This window comes from Myotis nattereri (assembly GCF_964212035.1).
Source record: "Myotis nattereri genome assembly, chromosome: 18".
NCBI classification, from domain to species: domain Eukaryota; kingdom Metazoa; phylum Chordata; class Mammalia; order Chiroptera; family Vespertilionidae; genus Myotis; species Myotis nattereri.
This window is the reverse complement of record NC_138093.1, coordinates 2665850-2689913: the sequence shown is the minus strand read 5'-3', so window position 1 is coordinate 2689913 and position 24064 is coordinate 2665850. Positions and strand designations below refer to the sequence as shown.

At 46.0% G+C, this 24064-nt stretch overlaps 1 protein-coding gene across 1 annotated transcript; it reads right to left on the bottom strand.

Annotated features, from left to right (window-relative positions):
- Window positions 1-5419: 5419 nt before the first annotated feature.
- VCAM1 (vascular cell adhesion molecule 1) lies at window positions 5420-23371 on the bottom strand. Its single transcript, XM_081112200.1, has 9 exons — window positions 23152-23371; window positions 22345-22620; window positions 19830-20150; window positions 18645-18911; window positions 16377-16652; window positions 14207-14527; window positions 13087-13353; window positions 9959-10225; window positions 5420-6335 (listed from the first exon to the last, which is right to left on the bottom strand). The coding sequence occupies exons 1-9, from the start codon at window positions 23201-23203 to the stop codon at window positions 6175-6177; spliced, it is 2208 nt and encodes a 735-aa protein (XP_080968326.1). The 5' UTR covers window positions 23204-23371; the 3' UTR covers window positions 5420-6174.
- Between the last annotated feature and the right edge of the window lie 693 nt (window positions 23372-24064).

The following is a 24064-nucleotide window of genomic DNA, read 5'->3' as shown; positions in this document are numbered from 1 at the left end:
GCACAGGTATTAAATAATTTATTGGAAGAAACAAGTAATAAAAAAATTTGCAAACCCTAAACAGAATAAAAAGAACAACAACAACAAAAACCTATACCTAAGCATGTCATAGTCAAGCTGCTGAAAACTAAAGATTAAAAACAAAGCAGGCAGAAGAATAAAACACATTCTAAATATTGGTGAATAACAATAAGAAACTTGAGACACTCAGAAAATAGAAGACAATGAATGACATCTTTAAAGTGCTAGAGGGGGGAAACTGCCACTAAAAATTCTATATCCAGGCAATTAACCTGAATGTCAAAAATGAAAACAGATTCAACACAATCCATATCAAAATTTCAACAGCAGATTTTGCTGAAATGGAGGAGCTGATTTTGCAAGGGGCCCTGAAAAGCCAAAATAGTCACACACAAAAATAAAGTCAGGGGCTTTATACTTTCCAAACTTCAAGAATTACAGAGTAGTACTGGCATAAGAATAGACTAACAGACCAATGAAATAGAATTGAGAGTCCAGAAAAATATCAATACATTTATGGCCAATTGATTTCTGACAAGGGTGCCAAGTTCATTCCATAGAGAAACAACAGACGTTTCACCAAATGGTGCTGGGACAACTGAACGACCATGTGTGAAAGAATGAGGTTGAACCCCTACCTCACACCAGTAGATCAGTGACCTAAGTGTAAGAGCTAAAACTATAAAACTCTTAGAAGAAAACATGGAAGTACATCTTTATTAACTTAGATTTGGCAATGGATTCTTAGCTATTACACCAAAAGACACAAATGACCAAAGAAAAACTAGATAAGTTGCACTTTATCAAAATGAAAACTTTTATCAAAGGACATGACCAAGAAAGTAAAAACTACAGAAGGGGAGAAAATATTTTCAAATCATATATCTAATAGGGTTTTAAATTTTTTTTATTTATTGACTTTAGATAAGAAGGAGAAAGAGAAACATTGATTTGTTGTTCCACTTATTTATGCATTCATTGGTTGATTCGTATATGTGTCCCAACTGAGGATCAAACCCACAACCTTGGTGTATCAGGATGACACTCTAACCAACTAAGCTACCCAGCCAGGGTGGTCTAATAAAGATTTAATATCCAGAATATATTTTAAAAATCCCTACAACTCAACAAGAAAAGACAAACAATCCTATATAATAAAAGGCTAATATGCAAATTGACCGAATGGTAGCACGACCGGTCGCTATGACGCACACTGACCACCAGTGAGGAGAAGCTCTACACAGGAGCTGCCCTCTGGTGGTCAGTGCGCTCCCACAGGGGGAGTGCTGCTCAGCCAGAAGCTGGGCTCTTGGCTGACAAGCACAGCATCCACGGGGAGCGGGCCTAAGCCGGCAGGTGGACATCCCCCGAGGTGGACATCCCCCGAGGGCTTCCGGACTGCAAGAGAGTGCAGGCCAGACTGAGGGACAGCCCCCCCAAGTGCACAAATTTTGTGCACTGGGTCTCTAGTCCAATTACAAAATGGGTGGCTTCGTCAGTTGGAGTGTCATCCAGTACACCAAAGATTGTGGTCACAGGCTTTGACCTGTAGTAATCCTCGTCCTAACCTGTCTTTCGCTGTCACTCTGCCATCCCACGCCAACGCTGGCTTCATTATTTCCCTTCCTTCTACCCTCATCCCACTGATTGTGGCATCCTGATTTTTTTGGCTTCTCCAGTTGCTTCTGCCATCTTTTTTTTTTTTTTTTTAAGTCTATCTTCTCGTCATCATGACATTTCTCCAGCTTTCCTGTTTGTTACCTAAACCTCTGGTGTGTCCCCTGGATGCCCTCCTTAGAATGACTACCACAGGAAGCCCAGCTGGCAGAGGCCCCGGCAGCTCGGGCTCCACTCTGCTCCTTGGTTTTGATACCAAAAGGGTGGGCCCTGGGCATTCTGATCCTGATTTATTATAAAACCATAATACACATTTCCTAGAATCCCAGGCTTGAAAGGAACCCTGAGGTCTCCCACCATCTGAGTTAAAAGCCCTGTGTTCTTTCCATTGTTCTGCCCTGCTGTCTTGTTGCTTTCAAATATTTGATGGCGGATCTCATATCCCGAAGTGTTCTTTCTAATCTCAACATCTCAGTTCCTTAGCCCCTCTGTCCAGCCTGATTGGCTTCCTCTAAATCAGCTTTATTTAATTACTGCCCCTGTCACAATGGACAGCGGGCAGCATTTTAAAACAATGTCCCAATTATATCCTGGCCATTTTGGACTGGAACAGGGTTTTATATTATTTATATTCACTTTCGCCTAGCCTTCTCCATGACGCAGACTGGAATCTTTTAAAATACTTCTGCTGGAACCAATGCATTAGCTACTTCCTGCTTCAGCCTCAGCCCCATCTCAGATCCAGGTTGGGGAGGTGGGTCAGCCAGTGCCACGCTGTCTACCCAGGGCCAGAGCCCCCACTAGGTTCTCTGCAGCCACGCACAGATGCATCTCCTGCGTGGGGACATCGGATATGTCGTGTTTGTGGGCCAGGCGCGGTTCTCTCCTGCTAGTTGTACCTCCACGTCCCTCCCAGCCCCTTAGTGCATGAGACATCATTAGAGGGAAAACCTTCAGTCCTTGCAGTTGACTTTTCAGTATTAGTAACACATTTCTTTCCCTGCACAACTGATTGAGACACAGCGTGCCCTCTGCCACTGATGAGTTGCCCCCGCACCCCCACCCCCATTCTCTAGGTAACTGACCCATTCACCCAGGACACATTCTGTCTCATTTAATTGGTTATTCTAACTGGTCCACGTCTGCCCCCAAAAGATTAAAGAAACATCATCAAACCCTTGCCAAGTTCTGTGTTCACCACGTCTCGTCGCACTCCTCCTTTTTAGACCTTCATGAAATCAAAAACCAATGTAGCCTGGCATAAATTTTCTTTCCTCTTTCAAATTCTCGTTATCACTGCTCGTTTTTTACTTTAAAAGCTACCAAATCTTGCTCTAGCTGGTTTGGCTCAGTGGATAGAGCATCGGCCTGTGGAATGAAGGGTCCTGGGTTCGATTCCGGTCAAGGGCACATGCCCAGATTGCAGGCTTAATCCCCAATAGAGGGTGTGCAGGAGGCAGCTGATCAATGATTCTCATTGCTGTTTCTCTCTCCCTCTTCCTTTCTGAATGCAATAAAAAATATATATTTTTTTAAAAGCTGTCGAATCTTAACAAGATCCACATCAAGCTCCCCATTCTGTGCTGTTGGGAAGTCTTCCTCCATTCACCAGGATTAGTCAGGAATTAGTGGTTTTCAGTTTATGGTTTATTGTCACTGGAATGTGATCTCTTCTCTGGGGGGATCCCGCCCTGTCCCTGGAGCACACCTCTCCATTAGCGTTGCCCTCACCTCCTTTATCGATGAGAAAGCAGCCTGCACCGTCACTACTCCAAGGTCCTGAGAACACAGTATTTCTTCACAAGGAAACAGGGAAAAGAAAGCCCTCTAGCATGTCTGGTATTACTCATGTTTCTCCTTTCTCTTCCTAGTAAAGTGTAAAAGCTCCTAAAGTCTCTTTACTCTTTCTGGAGAGTTTGGTAAAGCAGGACTCCAGTTATTTGGGCAAATCCTGGGAAGTCCATGTTCCCTTTGCGTGGTGGAAACAAGGGCCAGACTGGGACGGGTTAGCAAGGGTGAGCCTGGAAGAGGCCTGTCATAGAATCATTTTATTATGTCAGAGACACAAACTTCCAGAGCCACTCAGCTGAAATGTCTGAGCAAATGAACGAATGAACCCAGTTGCTCAGATTCAATAGTTTACAAAGAGCCATAGTTTGTCTCCTTCCCAAGATTTCCTTAAATCCTTCCCAATCTGCTTAAGTATTATCAGATCCCCACAGAAGGACCAGGCGAGATTGGAAGGGAGTGACCAAACGATTCTTGAGGCATAAAGTCGTCATTTGCCTGAGACATGGGGATGAGGCCAGGTAGCTGGTGACATCATGACCGCACCTGGAGATTGAACTCCCCTTTCACTTTGGTGAGGCATTTTCAGCCACAGTTACGGCCAGGTCCTCCCTGACGCCCAGCCTCCAAGAGTGTGGAGTGATGGGGTGCAGGCTCCCCGTGTCACCTTCCCTCCGCCAAAGCCTTATTTGGAAATCCCAGAGGTGGCTTAGTGGTGAAAGGTAGTTCAAGTACTTTCCTCTCCTTTTTATTCTCTGAGCCAACATTCAAATGCTCAGCAAGCCAGAGCTGCTGCCGCCCCCCGGGGGCTGTGCCTCGGAGCCCTGAATATTTATAGGCCTTTGAGAATTCCAAGTGTCAAGCTCAGGTAGGGTGCTATTTTTATCTGGCTGCTGTTGGAAGACATACTTGCCATGGTTCACACACTAGAAAAGAACTCTTCTGACTGTAACTGCATTGCATTCAAATTTGGAAAATGGAAAATGGTATACCTTTTTCACCCAGCCTCTCAAACCCTCCCCCCACCTCCAGTGTGCTCCTTTCCGGTCACTGTCACTCAGGAAGTACCTAGTATCCTGACTTTAACACCATGCATTATTGTTGCAAGCTTTGAACTATATGTAAATGAGATCATGTAGTATGTAGTCTTTTGTACATGGTTGGTTTTTCCTGTCACTTTTAGCCAGGACCGTGTAAAATAATGTTTATAGAAGCTTTGCTCATAACAGAAAATAACTGGAAACAGCACAAACATACATCAACAGTAAAATGGATGATTAAATTATGGCAAAATCGTATAATATTGTGCTATAATATTGAGTCATCAATACTAACAACTAACAAAAGGTGAATGACCTGTAGCTATACTAGTACATAGCAACGTGGATAAATTATGCAAATGCATAATTTTGAGTGAAAGAATAAAGGGCAAATTTACCGTTTGATTATATCTATATAAAATTCAAATTCTGGCAAAATTATATAATGTTTTACTTAGGGCTAGCTCTTCAGGTATAAAATCTCCAAAGAAAGCCAGGGAATGGCTAATATAGAATTCAAGGTATTGATCACTGCTCAGTGAGAGAGTCGCAGGGAGGAGTGCATCTATGAGGCTCTGAAGGACACTCATGTTCTAGCTGTAGGTCTGAGGGTATGTGCATGGTGTGCACTCATCGTTGCCCTTCAGTGCAACGATGTGCATGTTTCTGGATTCATGCCTTCATGTATGCTGTATTTTAAATTTTTTAAATTGCAGATTCCAAGGACACAAAACCAGATGTTCCAATTTAGTGGGTTAAGATGGCACCAAGAAATCTGAATTTTTTTCAGGTTCCCCTGGTGCTGCTGATAAAAGCAGTGTGAGGCCCATATGTTGAGTGTTACTTATTTTTCCTGTGGGTTTGAATTCCTCATCTTTGGAACTTGGGATTTCAAGAAGAGCTACCATGTGACTCAAGGAGGCAGTTGGTAATAAACACACAACTCTTACAAGTCCAGAAATGATCACTTTACGATACAAAAAGACTAAACATTTACAAAAGAATATCAAAAGAAGTTGCATTGTTAGGTCACCTTGGGAACGTTGCACAAGAGGAGGATGAACAAACAACATCAAACATCACCGTACCATGTCAGTACCGTCCAGAGAAACCCAGTCAACCATTACACCAGAGGTCAAAGTTTTAGTACCTGAAAGTCAACCCTGCACCCTCTTGGTTCACCATTTGCCTGTAAAACATAAAACCCTGGCGTTTTTACAAACATGACGTTGTTGTCCGTGAACTTGATAGGAATCCAACTTTGTTATAGGGAGGGGGGAAAAGTATAAAAAGATGACATAGGACAGCTGCCAGTCCATGTTAATGTTAAATTTTCCTAAGATGCATTAAGTTAGACCAACCAGTCCAGGCAACACTGTTGAATTATTTTAGAGCTCTCCCTTGCAGGTGTTGCTATTCCAAGCAGTCTTGCTAGGGCATAATTTTATGTGACATATGTACAGGTCCTGGCACTATATATACACATCAAGGGACTGCTCCAGGTCGCACACCTCCGTGCCTCTGCCTGTGTTTCAGGCAGGAAGTTTGCCCTGGGCTTCAGGTCACAGCCAGAAGCTTGGGCAGCTGTCACCCTCTGAGAGTCCACCGTGTCCGGAAGTCAGGACTCAGCCTGTTGCTTTCCCCGTGGAATGGAATGAAGGCTCCAGGCTGATAAATAGTGTCTGTGGCCGAGCATTTCCAATGCCAGCTACACTTTTGATTTCTGTGCTTCTACGAGACTGTAGGACCCCTTCATGTTGGCCTTTCGCGCAAAGTAAACGATCATCCCGATGGCGGGGATGATTAAGGAGGACGCACAGTACAGCACGAGGAGCCCGGGAGAGAAGTAGTCCTTGTTACCTACTCTTCCTGGAAAATAACGAAATGGGAGCGATTAATGTCCAGTACACAAAGAGATTGTTTAACTCACATTTCCATATGTTCACAGCACGTACAACACGTTCTCTAAAGAGAAGCAAAGCAGGGAGAAGGGCCCTTAGGGCCCCACATGCATATTCCTCTGAGTCACACGAACAGTGGCCATGGCCATGGCGGGTCAGTGATAGCTGTCGGCTCCCACAAACGTGGAACAAACAGGGGCAGGCTCACTTGTAGAAGGGAAGGCGGGGCACCACTTCTTAGGGCTCACATGCGAGAGCAAGCCTTGGAGAGGCGTGTTTGCTTTGGGAAATGTAAATATGTACCAAAGAATTAGGACTCTGGTCACCACGAACTGACGTGACTGACGACTTAGTTGTGCAAGGAAATCCATGTAACATCTGGAGAGTGATCCTATAGTCACACACCATATGTAAGACAGGAAGCTAAAGAGTCCTTGCCAATGGCCTGTACAGAGATATATGGAAAACTATGTCTCAAGTAGGGCATCTTAATATACATGTTCTTCCTCTTCACCATTTATATCATCTCTTGATAAACTGAAGTTTGGGGATAGTATTGTATTTGAGCATAAATGTCACTTCCTCAAAGAGTCAATTTCTGACCTACAGCTCCCCCAACCTAAATCAGGAGCCCTAATAGGCTTTCATAACCCATTATACTTCCCCTTTATGGCTCTTATCACACCTTGTAATTAAACATTTTTTTGTATAACTATCTATTAAATTTGGTTTCCTCCTGCAGGTTGTAAGTTACTTATTTTGTTTTTTTGGTCCATCACTGAAGAGCAAGTACCAGGCTCACTGCTTGAAGTAGTTGGCAGCCAATATATATTGATCTGAGAGAGAGGAAGGAAGGGAGAGACAGACAGAAAGAAAGGGAGATGGAGAGAGAAATATCGATCGGTTGTCTCCCGTATGCACCCCAATCAAATCTGCAACCCTTTTTGGTGTACGGGATGACGCTCCAACCAACTGAGCCACATGGCCAGGCCTACCTATTTTTTTGTAGTAATACATTTCCCTCTCTGTATCCTGTCATTTTGTCATGGAGTTGCAAGTTGGGTACAGAAGGTAATAGCATACAAAAACTAAAATTAGTCCTCTCTCTAATCTACTAAAGTGATCTGACAGCCGCAAGCCTATTTGGTATCTTAGCCTTACAAGAACCTCTGCACCCGACAGCAGGCCCTGGCTGGAGACACCGCCACCTACACCCCCGTCTGCACTGCTCCATGTGACCGCACAGGGGTTCTGTGTCTTCAGGTGGCATGTGTATGTCTAGTCCCAGAAGAATGAGTGATCTGACTAGAGCAGTGATGGCGAACCTATGACACGCATGGCGGAGGAGACACGCGAACTCATTTTTTTGGTTGATTTTTCTTTGTTAAATGGCATTTAAGTATATAAAATAAATATCAAAAATATAAGTCTTTGTTTTACTATGGTTGCAAATATCAAAAAATTTCTATATGTGACACGGCACCAGAGTTAAGTTAGGATTTTTCAAAATGCTGACACGCCGAGCTCAAAAGGTTCGCCATCACTGGACTAGAGGATTCTGATCACTGGAGGTCACCCAAGTAGAAAACAATCGAGAGGGTCAGGCTGGGAAGTCAATTTTTCAAATTGTTAAGGTTTTTACCCTTCACCCTAAGCATAATAATAATTGCCTCTTTTTCCTCCCTCCCCTTGCTAGAGCAGATCTAACTAGTCTAAGTGGAAGGGTCAGGTTTTAATGGGAAGTCATTATCATCATGGTGGTTAGGCATCAATGCCAATGGCATGTTGGGCAGTGGTATTTCTGCTCCTATTGTTTCCCCTTCAATTTAATAAACATTAGCTTTTGCCTTCAGTTTTCCCCCTCAAGCATCTGCAGTAAAACACAGATTTGCTGCTGAGCTGCTTCCCAGAGCAACTTTCCAACACAGTTTCCCATTAGCTGTATAAACACTGAAAGTCCTAAGGGCTCCCAACTATTTCTGTCACTGGAATACATTCAAGCCAAAACAAAACAAAGTTCATTTTAAACCTCGGATAAATACAGGGGGAAAGTAGTTCAAAATACCCAGGAAAAATATCAGGTTCTGTCTCCATTGACGTGTCATTATTTTAAACCATATTTAGCCTGGGGCCTGAATTCCTGAGTGCCCAACGTGCTGTGCCGTTAAGTGAACATGACAAATACCTAAATTACTAATTTTGTAGAACAATTAGATAAGACAGAAATAGTTTTAGAAAGTAGAGAAGCTGTGATTTGTCTTTAAAGAGTATTGTTAACCAAATTACAAAAGTGTTAGGAGTCTGATTCCCTGGGGCTAGGCTTAATTGAAGATGGCCTCAGGCATGGAGGGTTGAAGGAAAGAGGAATGCATGCATGTCAACCTACTCATAACTGAGATCTCAGTCCGTTCAGACTCATCCCCAACCTCACTGGAAGCTCTGATCACATACACCCCCGTGTCATCCTCAGTGACCCGGTACAGGGTGAATGTTCCATTCTTTGAACACATGGTCACTTCACTGACCAGACCAACTCTTTCAGGGCAATCACTGCAGGCGATGACTAAAGGTTTTACATGTAATTGTAACATTTTCCCCTTCTTTAACATTTCTAGATGGGTGTATTGATATTGTCGTGTTTCGTGTTTCGAGGAGGTACTGTGGAGACAGAAAACAGAACGTAAGGCCTGAAGTCTTGAGAGTTTGGGCCAGATGAGTAAAAGTTTACCTGTTATCTGACCTAGTTTCACATTCCCTTTCCATTGACAAGTAGTTGCTAACTCTGATGGCCAAGTGCCCGGGGCTCTTAGGAGAGTTGCCTTTGATTGTAATCCCATTCACTCCAAGTAGGGCTTCCAGTCCACAGCTGGGAGCTCAGTGGCACACAAAGGAGAGGGAGATGGATGAGCAAAGGCTGGCCTATTCTGCTCCCACCAGTGAGACCAACAAGTCTTCCTGTTGAGTGGTCATTGAGGGGTTAAAAGATTAAATAGCCCCTGAAGCTTCTCTGCTGACACCATTGCCCGCTCCTCGCCCCCCTCCATCAGAATAAAATAGAATGGACAAGGGGCTGGGATGTTTAAGGAGGTAATTCTATAGATATTCATAAAAGTGGTTCTGCATCAAGATGGCCACCCCTGATTGTTATGATTATTATCCTGAGAAGAACTGGTCCAGAAATGGGCAGTTTTCAGAGAATCAAGTTCTCTTCTGTTAGGAAGGAATCAGATCTGGCTGGAACCCTCCTCTTCCTGCCATGTCAGTTCCAATTTTCTTGGAACTCCCAGGGTTTAGAAAATACGTTGAAACACTTAGGAGACACAAGACCTCAGAGAGCAGTGCCAAGTTGTGAACCTTGAGAAAAGCAGATGGGAACTCTGCACTCACCAAGGATTCATGTCAACTTCCTGGCCTGACTCCAGAGGTGGAGCAGCTGTGCATTATTATCTTTGGAAGCATTAAGAAATGCACACTGTCAACATGGAGCTCCGTTTTGGCCAACTCATTCATCTCATCCTAGAAGTTCTGTACCATCCACCAAAATTCAGACCTATCATTAACATTTCTGAAAAACAAGACCCAAACTCTAACCTTTCACATCAAGGGTGATACTTCTGGACTGCAAGCCACGCTCATTTTTAGATTCACATTCGTACACTCCCGCATCCTCTAACTGGGCCTTGTGGATGGTATATGCGCCTTCTATGGACTTGAGCACGGTGTCCCCTGACTCAGCTTTCTTCTTCAGGATTATCCAGGTTTTGGGAACATTTCCACATGTACAGGAGATAATGACAGTGTCTCCTTCCTTGACGCTCTCAGAAGGAGAAGCTGTAAGTTGCATGTCTTTTGGAGCAACTGTAAAGAGAATTTGAGAGGCAACTCTGATTGGGTGAAATATAAACCACTTCTGCACTAAGTTCATAATAGCATCAATACCTGTCAAGGAGCTATATGTGCATGTTTAGAGGGGTGAGTAAAGACGTCAAGCATTGACTGGTTGGTTGTAAAAGGTCATGTTTTTAACAAGAGAAGACATTTCTTATGCTTCTCGCCTGCCCCTTAATCCTTTACCCAGCCTAGCCAAAAGATAGGTGTTGTATAAATAGCTATAGAATTCCAATTTGAAAAAGAGCCCTTTTTTGGTTGCATTGCCGTGTAACCAAAAAGGTTTGTCCTTCCTTGAAAGACAAAGGCTTTTATGGGCTGAATCCTCTCAGATCAAGAAATTCAGCTGTGCAGAGATGGCTTTCTTCCCATCCTTAACAACCACAACTAACATTTTCTAAGCGCCAGGCACTGGGCTAGGTACCTGACATCCCGCATTTCTATGATGACATAACCCATGGGAGGAGGTCCTCTAGTACCATTGCATAAGTTTATCTGTTTTTCTGACTTGATTTGAGATTCTGTCCTCAACCCAAGTGATAGTACCATGACATCCATCCAAAGGGCTTTCTTTAAGGTTGTGCATTGCCCTTCCAAAGTTCTTCCCTAAAAATGCGAATTACTATTGAGATGAGGTAACAAGAAAGTCACTAATACCTTAGTGGAAATAATACCAAGGAGTCTGAGAGCCCCAGTGAAGAAAAAGGCCTTGAACACCAAAAGGGAAAGTATGGAGAAAAACTCCAAATTGATCACTTTATGGTTTTGCCTAAAATTACCTATAGCTTAAACTTGTCAACTAGGAACTGTTTTGTTCTCAGTCTTGGATCTCCATCCTGGAGAGAGGCTCTGGATCTGATAGGTTAATCCATTCTGGCATTTCCATGCCATCAAGCTGAACGAAAGGATGTGGTCACTGCTATTCTTAATCTCAGCGTTTACCGAAGATTTAAGTGCCCTTTAGGCTTCTAAGCAAATACTAGCAGGCACCTTGTGAGATTACCACTGAGAGTCCAATTCAGCCAGATATGGTGGCTTTAATCATAAGTAATTTTCAAATACCTACATATGTCTTCTTATTCTTATTTCTACACCATAATCATTGCCTCGTAAGTGTAACTGGGATTCCTGGCATGGTTCCTGGACCTGGCAGTCCACTTGAGGTTTAAAAGAGTTTTAGGATAACAGACTTGGCATGGTTCATGATAAAGTACTATTCCAGGCATTTTCCTTGCATAGGAAACATCATGAGCTCTTCAAAACCCTCAATACATTTGTTTAGTAGAGATTTTGTTTTCAAAGAGGACTTTGGTTTCATCTTGTTTGGGAGTCTCTGTGCTTCTTAGACTTCCATGTCTATTTCCTTAACTGGGTTAGGGAAGCTTCCAGCATTTTTTTTTTCAAATAAATTTTCTATTTCTTGCTCTCTTCTCTTTCTGGCACCCCTCTAATGCAAACATTGATATGCTTGAAGTTGTCCCAGAAGCCCCATATACTCTTTTTTTTTTCTTAGCAGTTAGTTACCTACAAGGGAGGTCCCATAAGGTTGTAAGTTGATTTCTCAATAGAAACTTTGCAGGCCAGAAGGGATTAGCATAAAATATTCAGAGTGATGAAAAAGCAAGGACCTACAATCAAGATTACTCTACCAAGCAAAACTATCCTTTAGAATTAAAAGACAGATAAAGAACTTCCCAATCAAACAAACAAAAAAAGCTAAAGGAGTTCATATCCACCAAACCAGTATTAAAAAAAAGTTAAAGGGTCTTCTTTAAGAAGAAGAAGAAAATATAAGATCAAAAATATGAATAATAAATGCCTATCAATAATTACTTGAAATGCAATGGATTCAATGCTCTAATCAAAAGACATATGGTGGCTGAATGGATAACAGCAATACCCTTACATATGCTGCTACAAGAGACTCCCCTCAAATCAAAAGACACATACATACTGAAAATAAAGGGATGGAAAAAGATATTTAATGAAAATGAAAACAAACAAATAAAAAAACCCAAAAAGCTGGAGTAGCAACATTTATACCAGACAAAATAGAGTTTAAGATAAAGGCTATAACAAGAGACAAAGAAGGGCCCAGCAATTTCACTTCTGGGTTTTTATCCGAAGAAACCCCAAACACTACATGGAAAAAACATATACATCCATATGTTTATTGCAGCATTATTTGCAACAGCCAAGATATGGAAGCAACCTAAGTGTCTACCAACAGATGAATGGATAAAGAAGTAGTGGGTATATACAATGGACTATGACTGAGCCATAAAAAAGATTGAGATCTTATCATCTTCAACAACATGGATGGACATACAGGGAATTGTGCTGAGTGAAAGAAATCAGACACAGAAAGACAAATGCCAGATGATTTCACTTATATGTGGAATCTAAATAATAATAATAATAATAATAATAATAATAATAAACTAACACAGAACAGAAACAGGCTCATAGATCAGAGAATATTTTGGCAGTTGCTAGATGGGAGGGTGTTTGGGGACTGGATGAAAATGGTGAAGGGATTTAGATGTACAAATTGGTAGTTACAGAATAGTCATGGGATGTAAAGTACAGCACAGGGAATATCGTCAAAAATATAATACCTATATATGGTGTCAGATGGACATTAGATTTATTGGTGTGATCACTTTGTAAGTTACATAAATATCTAATCACGGGGTTATACACTTGAAACTAATATAATATTGTGCATCAAGTGTAATTTAAAAATAAAAATTTTAAAGAGGGCTTTGTTCAAAACCACCAACACAACCAAAATAATACTAGCAATAACTCATTAATCACACTCTGCTCACCTTGGATAATTAATTCAACTTCATCTCTGCTTATCCCAGCCAGGCTTCTCCCTTCACATACATAAATACCAGCATCTTCCCTTCTTGTGGAAGTTAAGGTGAGCGTTGTATTCTCAGAAAGAAACTGCAGCTGCCCATTCTTAAGCTGCCTGCTCCACCGGAACCTGGGCGCTGGGAGGCCATCACTGGAGCAGGTCATCGTCACAGAACTGCCTTCCTCCAGGATGGAGGAGGGGCTGACCTGGATGCTTGTGTTCCTGGGGGCAACTGAAAAGGGCGGGACACTTGTTAGCTTGATCCCTTAGGCCCTGAGTTCCAAAGAGCTTTAATAATGTTGCAAAACCTATGCAAGCAGTGGCTTAGAGCAGTTCATAAACCTTGATGACTTCACCAAAGGGAGTTTCCGTCCCTTTATCCTAGCAGATGCAGAAGCATAGACAGAAGAAAATGGACACATCCTAGGTATTTCCTAATGGAAATAGGTTCTGTAGGAACTCTTGCTACCCCAGAGGGGATGATCCATGACAGTGTATGTTGACATTTATGGAACGTTAAACATGACTACAAATTATTGGACTCTCCCGTGAAAAGGTAGAGCCTGTTTCTACCCGTTGAACTCACGCTGCCCTGTGGCTCCCTGTGACCCATATAACACGGAGGAAGTCACATGTAGGACCCCAGCCCAGGCCTCATCTCCCTCTCGAAACACCTCGCTCTGGTGGCTAAACCTAGGCCGCCTTCCTTGCGGGTGAGGGCGCACATGGAGAAAGGGAGGCCCAGGCATCCCAGGAAGGCCCCACAGACCTGCCAACTGACCCGCCAACTGACCTGCCAACTGACCCGCCAACTGACCGCATGAGCGAGTTCATCTCAGGCCACACTGAGCAGACGACACACCCTGACTGCCCTTCCAAAGCTGCCGTCTCATTGACTCACAGGCCAATAGGCGGTTACTGTCTTCTGTGTTGGGGTGTTTGTTAAAATAATCATTATTTGGACATTTCTTTACAGTCTTTTTCTTTTTCACGGAGGTTTTAACCCTTAACCTCGTGTCCACTGACTATTGCCTGGCAAAAGAGATGAAGAAACCCCTGTGGGATCGTGGGTGCGCCACACTTACCGTTCACGTAAAGCGTGTGTGAGCTCTGCCGCTGTGTGGGCTCCAAGTCCAGCTCGTCCATGTGTAACTGAGCCAGACAGACAAGCGCTTCGCCGGTGTCTTCGGTGGTGGGGACGAAGGTCACGTCCAGACTCCCGGTCTCTAGGGATTTCTTGTCCGCACCCATCAGAAAGTTTTTATTCTTCACCACACGGCCCCCCTTCAGGAGCTGGATCTCCAGCCGCTCCAGCGGGTACACCTCTGGCACCTTGCAGCTCACAGTGACCGGGCTGCCGCTCACTAACACGCCGCTCGTCTCAATCTCGGGGTCTCTGGGGAACGCTGCAGACACCAAGCAAAGATGATGCTCATGTGTGGCTTTGAACGGAAAGCCAGAACTAATCGCTATTAAATCCAAAGGTCTCCAATGACAGCTTTAAAGCCCTTGGGAGAGAATGACCACCACTGTGCAATAATGACATTAAGTAGAAATGTTTGTGATACTAAATATATATGACGCTGGGAACAAAAAGTAGTAAAAGAAGCAATCCTGTAATAAATGTACTTATTTTCCTCTTCTGCATGCAGCGCTGCTGAGAGCCATGGACGGACTCTCCCAAAGACCTGTGAGTTTCCCCATCTTATTTAGTAACTACATGTTCTACGTGTTTGCCAAGATGTATTGAATATTGACTATGTGCTAGTCCCTTACTAAATCTCCATCTTTAAAACTGCCTGATAAAGTGGGAGTTATTTAACTTACTTACAGCTAGGAAAAGCTACAGAGCACTTATTTTAAACCTAGGGAAACGGACAAGTCTGATAGTGGCTAAGAGATAGTCACTGGCAGCATATCTGGGAAGTTCTGAGCTGAGGCCAGACTCACATTTCCCTGAGCTCAGAGATCAAACCGGGTGGCAGGAGCCGCATGGGCTCTAGGCATCAACAAAGCCCTGCCCCCGCGGTCCCCCCCCCCCACCCCCTGCCCCGCACAGATCTCGGTTTAGACATCTGAATTTCCAATGACCACGTGTAGGCAGCAAGTTGTACATCTTTCTCAGACAATACTTGTAGTTAAGAAAAAAACAACTGTAAGAGATTCCGGTTCTACATAATATTTATATGAAATCTTATGCAAATCAATGAACACAAGACTAAAATAGTTGCCAAGAGCTAGAGCAATGCTAACATTTTTCTCTCCCTTAAGTAAAATGCTGTTAAAGTGATACATCCTCAACTGCTTCCATTTGCAGGGACGCTCCGCCGTGGTTCTCATTTCTGCTGGAAACGAGCCTACATCAGCAGATCCTGGGCACTGGGTAATATAACACAATCAAATTCACCCTTCTTTTGAGAGACTCAAATCCCTTTACAGATAGACTCTAACTCCTTTCGAATCCAGAGGGGGACACAGTCTGGGCAGGTTTTCTGGTGGAAATCTCTACAATACGGCCCCTTGAATTCTGCTGAATTAGACAAGGCAGAGTAACCCTCCCAAAGCAATCACAAAGGTTGGTCACTGTGCATATGTTGTCCCTCATTGGTTAAAAACGGAGGCGCTCCAGCAATGTTGAATCCGTGGACATCTGGGGTTGTAAGGGCTCTTATACAGGTGACAAGCACAGTAAGAGAAAGCGTAGGGTGTGTATGTAGTTGGGTCACTGGCCCCTGACCTACTGCCCCTGGCCGTGCCCTCTGCCCACCCATACTCCCTGCCTGCATTCTGGCTTCCCCTGCTCCCCTTTTTGCTGCCTCATTTCCCCGTCCTGCCCCTCACCTTTCCACATGCGTCTTCACAACAGTAGGCTCGGCTCACCTGCTCTAATGCTGAGTGGCCATCATGCCTCTGCAGTTATTCCAATGGGCACTGAGCCCACGCCCTGCTCACTCTCACCTCCAACACCCCCCACACTCACACAGAGGGGACAGGAAGCAGTGAGCACGTGGTGTGTGCCCGTGCCCAACTCGGACAAGGCACAGGACTGTGGATGCTGTGCCTGTATATAATGTGTGCTTAAGATTTAGGCCAACTAAGTTGCATCGGAAATTCTGGTTCTGAGAGTCAGGAACCATTCCCAATGCTGACTTCCCTTCCTAAACACACGGATCTCATTGCACATCACAGGCTCATATTACGTTTCTTCCAACAGAACTGAGAACAAAACAGGAAAGCGCTGTAACAAGTACTCACAGTAGAGGTCCACCTTGATGCCCTTCTCCAGTTTCTTGCGCCCACAGGTCACGGTGCACAGGTACGAATGTTCGTTCTCAAAACCCACAGGACTCAGCGTCAGCGTGGACCTGGGCCCCTCGCTCCGCACCTGCCCGCTCAGAGGGCTGTCTGTCTGGGTTCTCCAGGAGAAGGACGGGGCCTCGCAGTCCGTGGCACCGCATGTCAGCACGACCGTGCCGCCCAGCTGAGCAGCAACCTGGGGTCCAGGGCCGATCTCAACCGTGAACGGTTTTTCTGGTGGAAAAGGACAAGACGCAAGGAAGGTGAGAGGATTTCCTTCTTTCACCACATTCCAATATACGGTCTTTGTCGGGTGTTTTCTGTTTTGTTTGTTTTGTTTTCTGATTTCCTTTAAGCTAACATCTGCGCCAAGAAACGGTTACTCCTTTCCACCTGGGGACCATCGGGATGAGACCACACCTAGTAAGATGAACCCACAGCAGTCCACCGACTCAGTCATTGAACAGAATGAACGTGGATAAAAATTTGTCAAGAGAGAGGGGGGCATATGTCATAGCAATAATTCAGTGTCTGCTCAAATGCAGGGCATCAAATCCCTGTGATAGTGGACAGCACTCAAGTCATTTAAGAGATTCCAGCGCATTCAGCATTGTGTAAACCACTTTATGTATATGGTCTCACTTAATCCTACGACCTCATAAACGGTTGAGTTAATTCTCCTCCTCTTCCTTTTCCTCCTCCTGTTTCTCCTCCTCCTCCACCTTTTCTTCCTTGAGGAAACTTAGGCTCAGAACTGCTAAATAACTTTATACAACTTGCAAGAGACAAAAATTAAGGCTTGAAGCCAGGTGGGTCTGATTCAAGAGCCTAGCTTTTCAGCCACTTGAACAACTCAATCCAGTCACCCTTGTGTGGAGATAAAACAAGACCTAAGAAAAGCACTGGAGAAAGCCACAAAAACACGTCTTCCTGTGAGATAGGGCCCACAGTGGACCAGTGCCTGGAGCGTCTGTCCCAACGGTGTGAAGTTACGCATTGAAAGTCACACTGAAAGCAAAGTCACGGGCCAAGCATTAAAGTGGCACAGGAGCCACCTCTAAACTTTGATGCAAAATAAAAACATGGGGACTGGAAACTCAGATGGGAGGGCAAACTCTGCCAAGTCTCCAGCATCCAGGAAAGCCCTTTGGCTGCCAGTGTCATTCCCGCTGGGCACACACCCTGCTGTCTGGGGAGGAAGGGAATTCGAAATCTCTACTTCGTTCCCCTGAAGAAGCAGGAAGTGTGGGGCCACTCTGAAAGTGACAGGTGAGCCTCCGCGGGAAACCACTCACGTGGTCCTTGTGACTCGTGGGCTGGAGATGGAAGAAAGAGACCTCAACACAAAACACCCCAAATCCACCACCCTGTGTGGGTTCTCTTCTGTGCTAGGGGAGGCGGTTTCTCTCAGTGTGGCTGGTCTGGTTGTGACATTGTAGTAGCTTCCCAGGAAGGTTTCCTCGCATTACCTCAGTAGACTGATGGGCTCTGAGGTCCTGAAAGGGACAGCTCGTTCAGAGCAAGGCCCAGGGTTTCCGGGTTCCTGACCCTCTGGTGTGGGAAGGGGGAACTTGACAACAGAGCCACTTCCTGCCTGTGGACACGTCTCAGATCACTTTTTTTTTTTTTTTTTTTTTTACAGTGGCCACTCTGTTCCCACGTGAGTCTGTGGCTCCTGTGGGAGTACCTGTGAGGTCACTGAGAGGTCCTTTGAAAGTTCAGTTCCTTCTTTACCACTTAGGCTGTCTATATCCTGTGATGCAGAACAACCCTTCCTCACCCAGCTGTGTCTCCCTCTCACTGAAGTGGGACGCAGCTTACGATGGGGTGGAGTCTTCCGGGACAGAGGACCAGCCGTCCATGCTTTTGTCAGGGATGCCTTTCCTGGTCTCCTGAGAATGACAGGCGAACACCCCCCTGAGTGCATCTACTGACGGCGAAGTTGAATTCTACTTTTTTAACCAAGTTTAGCCTCATGTTTTCACATAAAAAATGTGAGCTGCCCACCTTTACTAAGTATTCATCCTGCCATTGTGGAGCACCTCGCATGTGGCAGGCACTGCCCTCTTGCAGGTGTGAGGAAGATGAATATATAACTGAGCTGGAGCATGCGACAACGAGATGGGGCATCGGTAAGATCTGAGGGAGCAATCGGGCATCGAAGCTGCCTCACGGTGGCTCAGCCCAGTGGCAGCCTCTTCCTCTTCCTTTGCACATCTCACTTACCTTGAACAAGTAATTCCACCTCTTTTCTGTCTTCTCCAGCCAGGTTCACTCCGGCGCACACGTAAATTCCAGAATCCTCCATCCTCATGGCAATTAAAGTGAGAGTTGCATTTCCAGAAAGGGGCTGTAGGTTCCCGTTATCTAACTTCCTGCTCCAGACAATCTGTGGAGCTGGCAGGCCTTCGCTGGCACAGGTCATTGTCACAGAGCCGCCCTCCTGCAGCCTGGTAGAGGGGCTCACAGAGACAGTGGTGTCCTTGGGGGCGACTGAAAAGACAGGGCACGATGTTAGCAACTGCTGAGCCCTGCCTCGACCAATAGGAATGACGTATTTTTTCAACAGGCCGTATATCTGTGCGCCCACAACTTTGACAAACTTACTGTGTCAGACTAGTGTCAAAAAATTAGTCCATCCAGTTTCTGACTAGTTTGATTGGGCTAATTTTTTTTTATGGTTGGTGTTTTCAATTGGCTATAGATACTCAGAAATTAAGAAAGATCCTTAATGTGGTTCAAATACTTAATTGTAGCTCTCTTTTCCAAGTCCTGCATTGTCTAGCAAAAATATCCCCTATCTTGACTATTCAGAATTTTGATAGAAGTCTCTCCCTCTCGTTCTCTTTCAAGCATGCTCTGGTGGGCAATACTCCTTTTCAGGGTGGTGTCCAGAGCAGAACACAGTGTTTTAGTCTAGAACGGAGTGCAGCAGGGCCACTCCTACACAACCCTGGGACCGTGAGGCAGCCTTAGAACCCCGCAGCCTCTGGGAGTGTGGGGGCAACCAGAGCTCCTTTCCATGCCCCCACCCAACACACATGTACCCACAGAATCAGTGCTCGCCTTATAAGATCTGTGTATCTTGGTATTTCAGGGCACAGTATAAGAATTTACAAACAGGATAAAAAATTATACCATTTGAGCCCATTTCCTACTACCCAGTGTATGGTATTATTACTTCCCTTCGATAGGCTGGGAAATAGAGAAATTCAGTGACTCAAGTTCATAAGTCTTATTAACCCACATCCAGCACTCTTTTCATTGAAACTCACTGTTGACAAATATTATGTTCTTCGTGAATGAAAATGGTCTAAAACAAGTTTCTGCCTGACTTCAGCTGCTAAGCAGACTGCCGTATCCAGCCAAGACCAAACTCCCACCAGGGCTGACCAGTCCCACAGCCCTTACCATAGACCTGTAGCTCTTTCGTGGTCTCCCTTTCCCGGAGCTCTGCATCAACTCCAGTGATGTGCAACGTGGCTCGGCACACAAGAGCCTTTCCCATATCCTCTCTGGTCGGAGTGAAGGTCACCTCCAAGCTCATGTTTTTAAGGGACTTGCCCTCCATCGGTTCCAGAAATTCTTGGTTTTTCAGGAGACGGTTGTCCTTCAGCAGATCAATCTCCAGCCTGTCGAACGGGTAAACGTCAGGGACCAGGCACGTGACTGTGACCGGCTGTCCCACCTGCAGGGGGCCAGGCAGGTGAATCTCCAGGTCCTTGGGGAAAGCTGCAAAGATCAAATGAACACTCGTGAGTGGGCTCCGCGCTCGTGTGTGGCAGGTCCCGTAGGGGCTTAATGCAATGGAAACCGAATCTAAAGTTTCTGTTAGGACAGTCTTGATTCTCTGTTTAAGTTGCCTTTCACGATTCGGATCAGCTCATGAATCAGAGTCAATCACCTTTTAGCCAATTCTTCAGCTCTGATTCTGTATGTCTGAGGTGTGCATGTTATTGAGTAAAAAGAAGGGAGAAGAAATGAATGTTTATTAAGGACTTACATGTGCCCATCGCAGCGCCATTCATTTAACATGAGTGATTTTATTCTGTCCTCACAGTAACCCATATGGAGACCACACTTCACAGATGTGAAAACACAGACATGGTGCATTTGCATGACTGGCCCAAGTCACCCGCTAGTCAATGCGAAGTCTGGGATTTAAACACAGGATTTCTATTCTGCACTGTCTCCACAGGTTTATATTTCGTTATATCACATTCTCTTATTTTAGCTGGGGCAGATATATTCCCCTTTTACATGTAAGGAACCAGAGGCTCAACATGCCATTGCAGAGAATATCGGTTGGGTGAGATGTGCTAAGAAGGGGAGAGAGTCACGTTAAATGATTGGCTTCTGAGAAGGGCACCTCTGGCAGGAACTGATCCGCCAGGAAGGGATGCCTGTGCAATGTGTAAAGTCTGGAAGGCAGGGCTGCCTCCCGCAGTGCCTAACTCGGTGCCCACCCGGTCCTGTAGGGTGCCTCTCCGGGCCCGGGGCACGCACTGCTGGGCTCAGCCTCGGCCTCCTTGCAAAGGCTTCCTTTTCAGACCTTCAGGATGCTGACGAGGGTTTGGCTGGATGCGAGGCTCTGTGATAGTAACCCAAAGGTCTCGGCCCTAAGACTCTCACAACCGAGTGTGTGCAACATAATGCAAGACAGACACACGGAAGAAAAACTCCAGGCAAGATAACGGGGGCCAGAAGGTCTTCCTGTCTCTTCTTTAAATCGTCAGCGATTTAGGACGATGAGCAAAGGCAAAGGACCTGGAAGTCTCGGATGTGAAAGAAACGGAGCCCTTTCATTTTCCCACCCACAATCCCTGTCCCTCTGATTCTGGAAGGACTGTGCCTGTTGCCCACACAGTTCGCTGCCGGTAATCCAAGCCCTTGCTACTTTCCCTCTATTTACAGAAGGGGCCCTTCTGGGGCTCAGGAAGCTGCACACACAGCGAGGATGCCTGCACGGCCCGCACAATGGCAAGCAGCCCGCCAGGCAGTGTCCTGGGAAGAATTAGCAGCACATGGGCCGGGAGGAATCGGCTCGGGTTTCTGGGCAGAGCTGAGCTCCACGACACCACAAGGGAAGCACTATAATCATAAAGCAGGCAAAGGAGGTGGGCCTCCGTGAAGCGCTGGAAAGCACTGCCGGTTGGTGGTTTTTGTTTGTGAAAGAGGGGCCCTCAGTCACCAAGGCCAGTGATTGATTTCAGCCTAGTTGTGCACTCCCCCTGCTGACTGTACTTGCCCGACTGAGAGCAGCCAAGGTTGGATTCCGGTGGAATGCTAAGCGAGGGGCATCCATTCACATTCACCAGGCAAATCTAATTCATTATGCAAATGTCCTTGGGCTTGAGCAGTTGAGCATCCAGGATTCATGGCACCAAAAGCAGCAAGGACGAACTCAAACTGACCCACACCAAGATCCAGTGAGCGACATGGATGCAGATATTCTTCTTATGTCCCGGGGGGAGCTTTTGTACAGGGGCCTGTGACTAAATCACATCTCCCCCTCACACCCATGCTGAGCACCCCATTGCATAAGACTAAAGAAATGGGCAATCCCTGAAGGATGCAATTCATGAATCATGTAGACGCATGGCCAAGTAAACATGGAAGGATCTAATCCAAGAGAAAGTTTTGTGAAATAAGAACGTTAGAGAGCTTCACTTCATGGCTCAGAGCAGCAAAGCCCGGAGCAGTGAAGTCTTCCCGGCTACCAGGTCTGTGCAGAGTGGGAAGTGGAAGCCAAGGCTTGGGTGTCCAGGCTCATGCTAAACTCAGCTGTCTCTCACTCTCTGGGTGCAAGAACCTAGTCCTCTGGCCAAGAATCTAGACATGGACGATGTTTTTCTTTTCAAACCACCCCCCTTAGAAACTTCATTTAACGCAACCTTCAGAGACGACAGGACACGCAGGTACTCACAGTAGACTTGCACCTCGATGCTCCTCTCGGCCTTCCTGACCCCGCACGTGGCGGTGCACAGGTAAGAGTGCTCGTTCTCGAAGCTCACGGGGTCCATGGTGAGCGTGGACGTGGAGCCGGCGCTCCGCACCTTCCCGTTCAGCGGGCTGTCGATCTGGGTTCTCCAGGAGAAAGCCGGGTCCTCGCAGCCCGCGGCCCTGCACGTCAGCGAAACCGAGGCTCCGATCTGAGCCATGACGGGGGAGCCAGGCGAGATCTCGATCTTAAAGGCTTGAGCTGGGAAGGCGAGAGGAAGGCAAACTCACCCGGGTTTGTCTAGGGTCCCCCTCGCCTCTGTCCCAGCATGATGTCCAGTGTGCTCTGGCTGCGCTGCCACTCTGCTCCCCCCACTGCACGGCCCCCCAAAGGCACGGAGTCGGAGTCGCTGCCAAGGAAGGTGTCGGAATGACCTCCATTCAGCGACTCTGACCCTGACGCCCATCTGTCAGCCTTGAGTTGTTGTTTGCTAAGCTTGATCTCATTATCAAGCTCAGGAAACCAAAGAGATAGCCCTTGCCAGGGGCAGATCCACAGACTCGCTTGACACTGGGGGAAAAGTATCCAAAGCAACATCCATCCGCAGCTCCGACTGTGGCACATAAGGCTCCATAGCAGTGCTCACAGCACGTTGGAAGCCAGGTTCCGTCTGTTCCCGCCCCGTTAAAAATCCCAGTGCCTTGCCCCACTCCCCCAGCAAAACTGGCCGAAGCCACAGTCAGGGCTAAATCGGAACCCGAGCTTTCCCAACGGGTCGGGAGCAGAACTTACACGCAGCAAACACCATCCAAAGTAGAGCCAAGGCCCCAGAGATCCCCTCCATCTTCCAGGCGTGTTCCGCTGCTGCCCGAGGGGAAAGCGGTGGCTCCCAGACCTGCCTCTGCCCGTGAACGTGCCTGGGAAGCGCGGTCAGCTCCCGCAGCAGTGGGCGCAGTGGGAGTGAAATAGAAAGGCTGCTCTTTATAAAGGGTCTTGTCGCAGAGGCGGAGGGAAATCCCTTCAAGGGGAAACCCGGAGCAGAGCCAGAAAAAAAAGTTTCCCTGACAGGCGGCCAAGGCCAGGTTAACCCCTTCAGCGGCCGCTGCTGAAACCGCTCCCTCACAGCCAGGCTTCTCCCGAGGCTCCCGCCAAAGGCCACCTTTGCTAGATGCACCGGAGGCCCTGCTCACGGACCAGGCAGGGGCTCAGAGTGCGGGTGGGGCAAGGGGCGGGGGGGTGGGGGGGACTAGGAAACGGCACTCGGGTTTTGGGAGCAGCTAAAGCGCCACTTGTCCTGTGAACTGATTTTTCTTCATGAAGAAGAGATATTTGTGATTCTAAAACAGAGGCTAAAGTTCCTCTTACAAGAAAAAGTGCTGTCTTTTTGATGAGTGCATTTTTTTAAAGGGAGACAGCACAACTTCTTGGTCTTCTTTTTTTTAATTTATAGAAAGAGGGGGGTTGTGTTTTGGTTTTGGGGTTTTTTTTGTTTGTTGTTTTTTACCACAGACATCAGCTTTCTGAAATGGTGTTCTTGAATGAAAGTAAAGGAATGCTACCAAAACAAGATAAATCTTTTTTTTCTCTCTTATTTCAGGAAAGTGACGGGCCCTTTGGTCCTATTGCTGGATAACTGGGAATCTTTTGCAGACTCGAGTGCGAATGTGTGGAATTCACCTGAAGTGGCGGGTCTCGGGGATTGTGA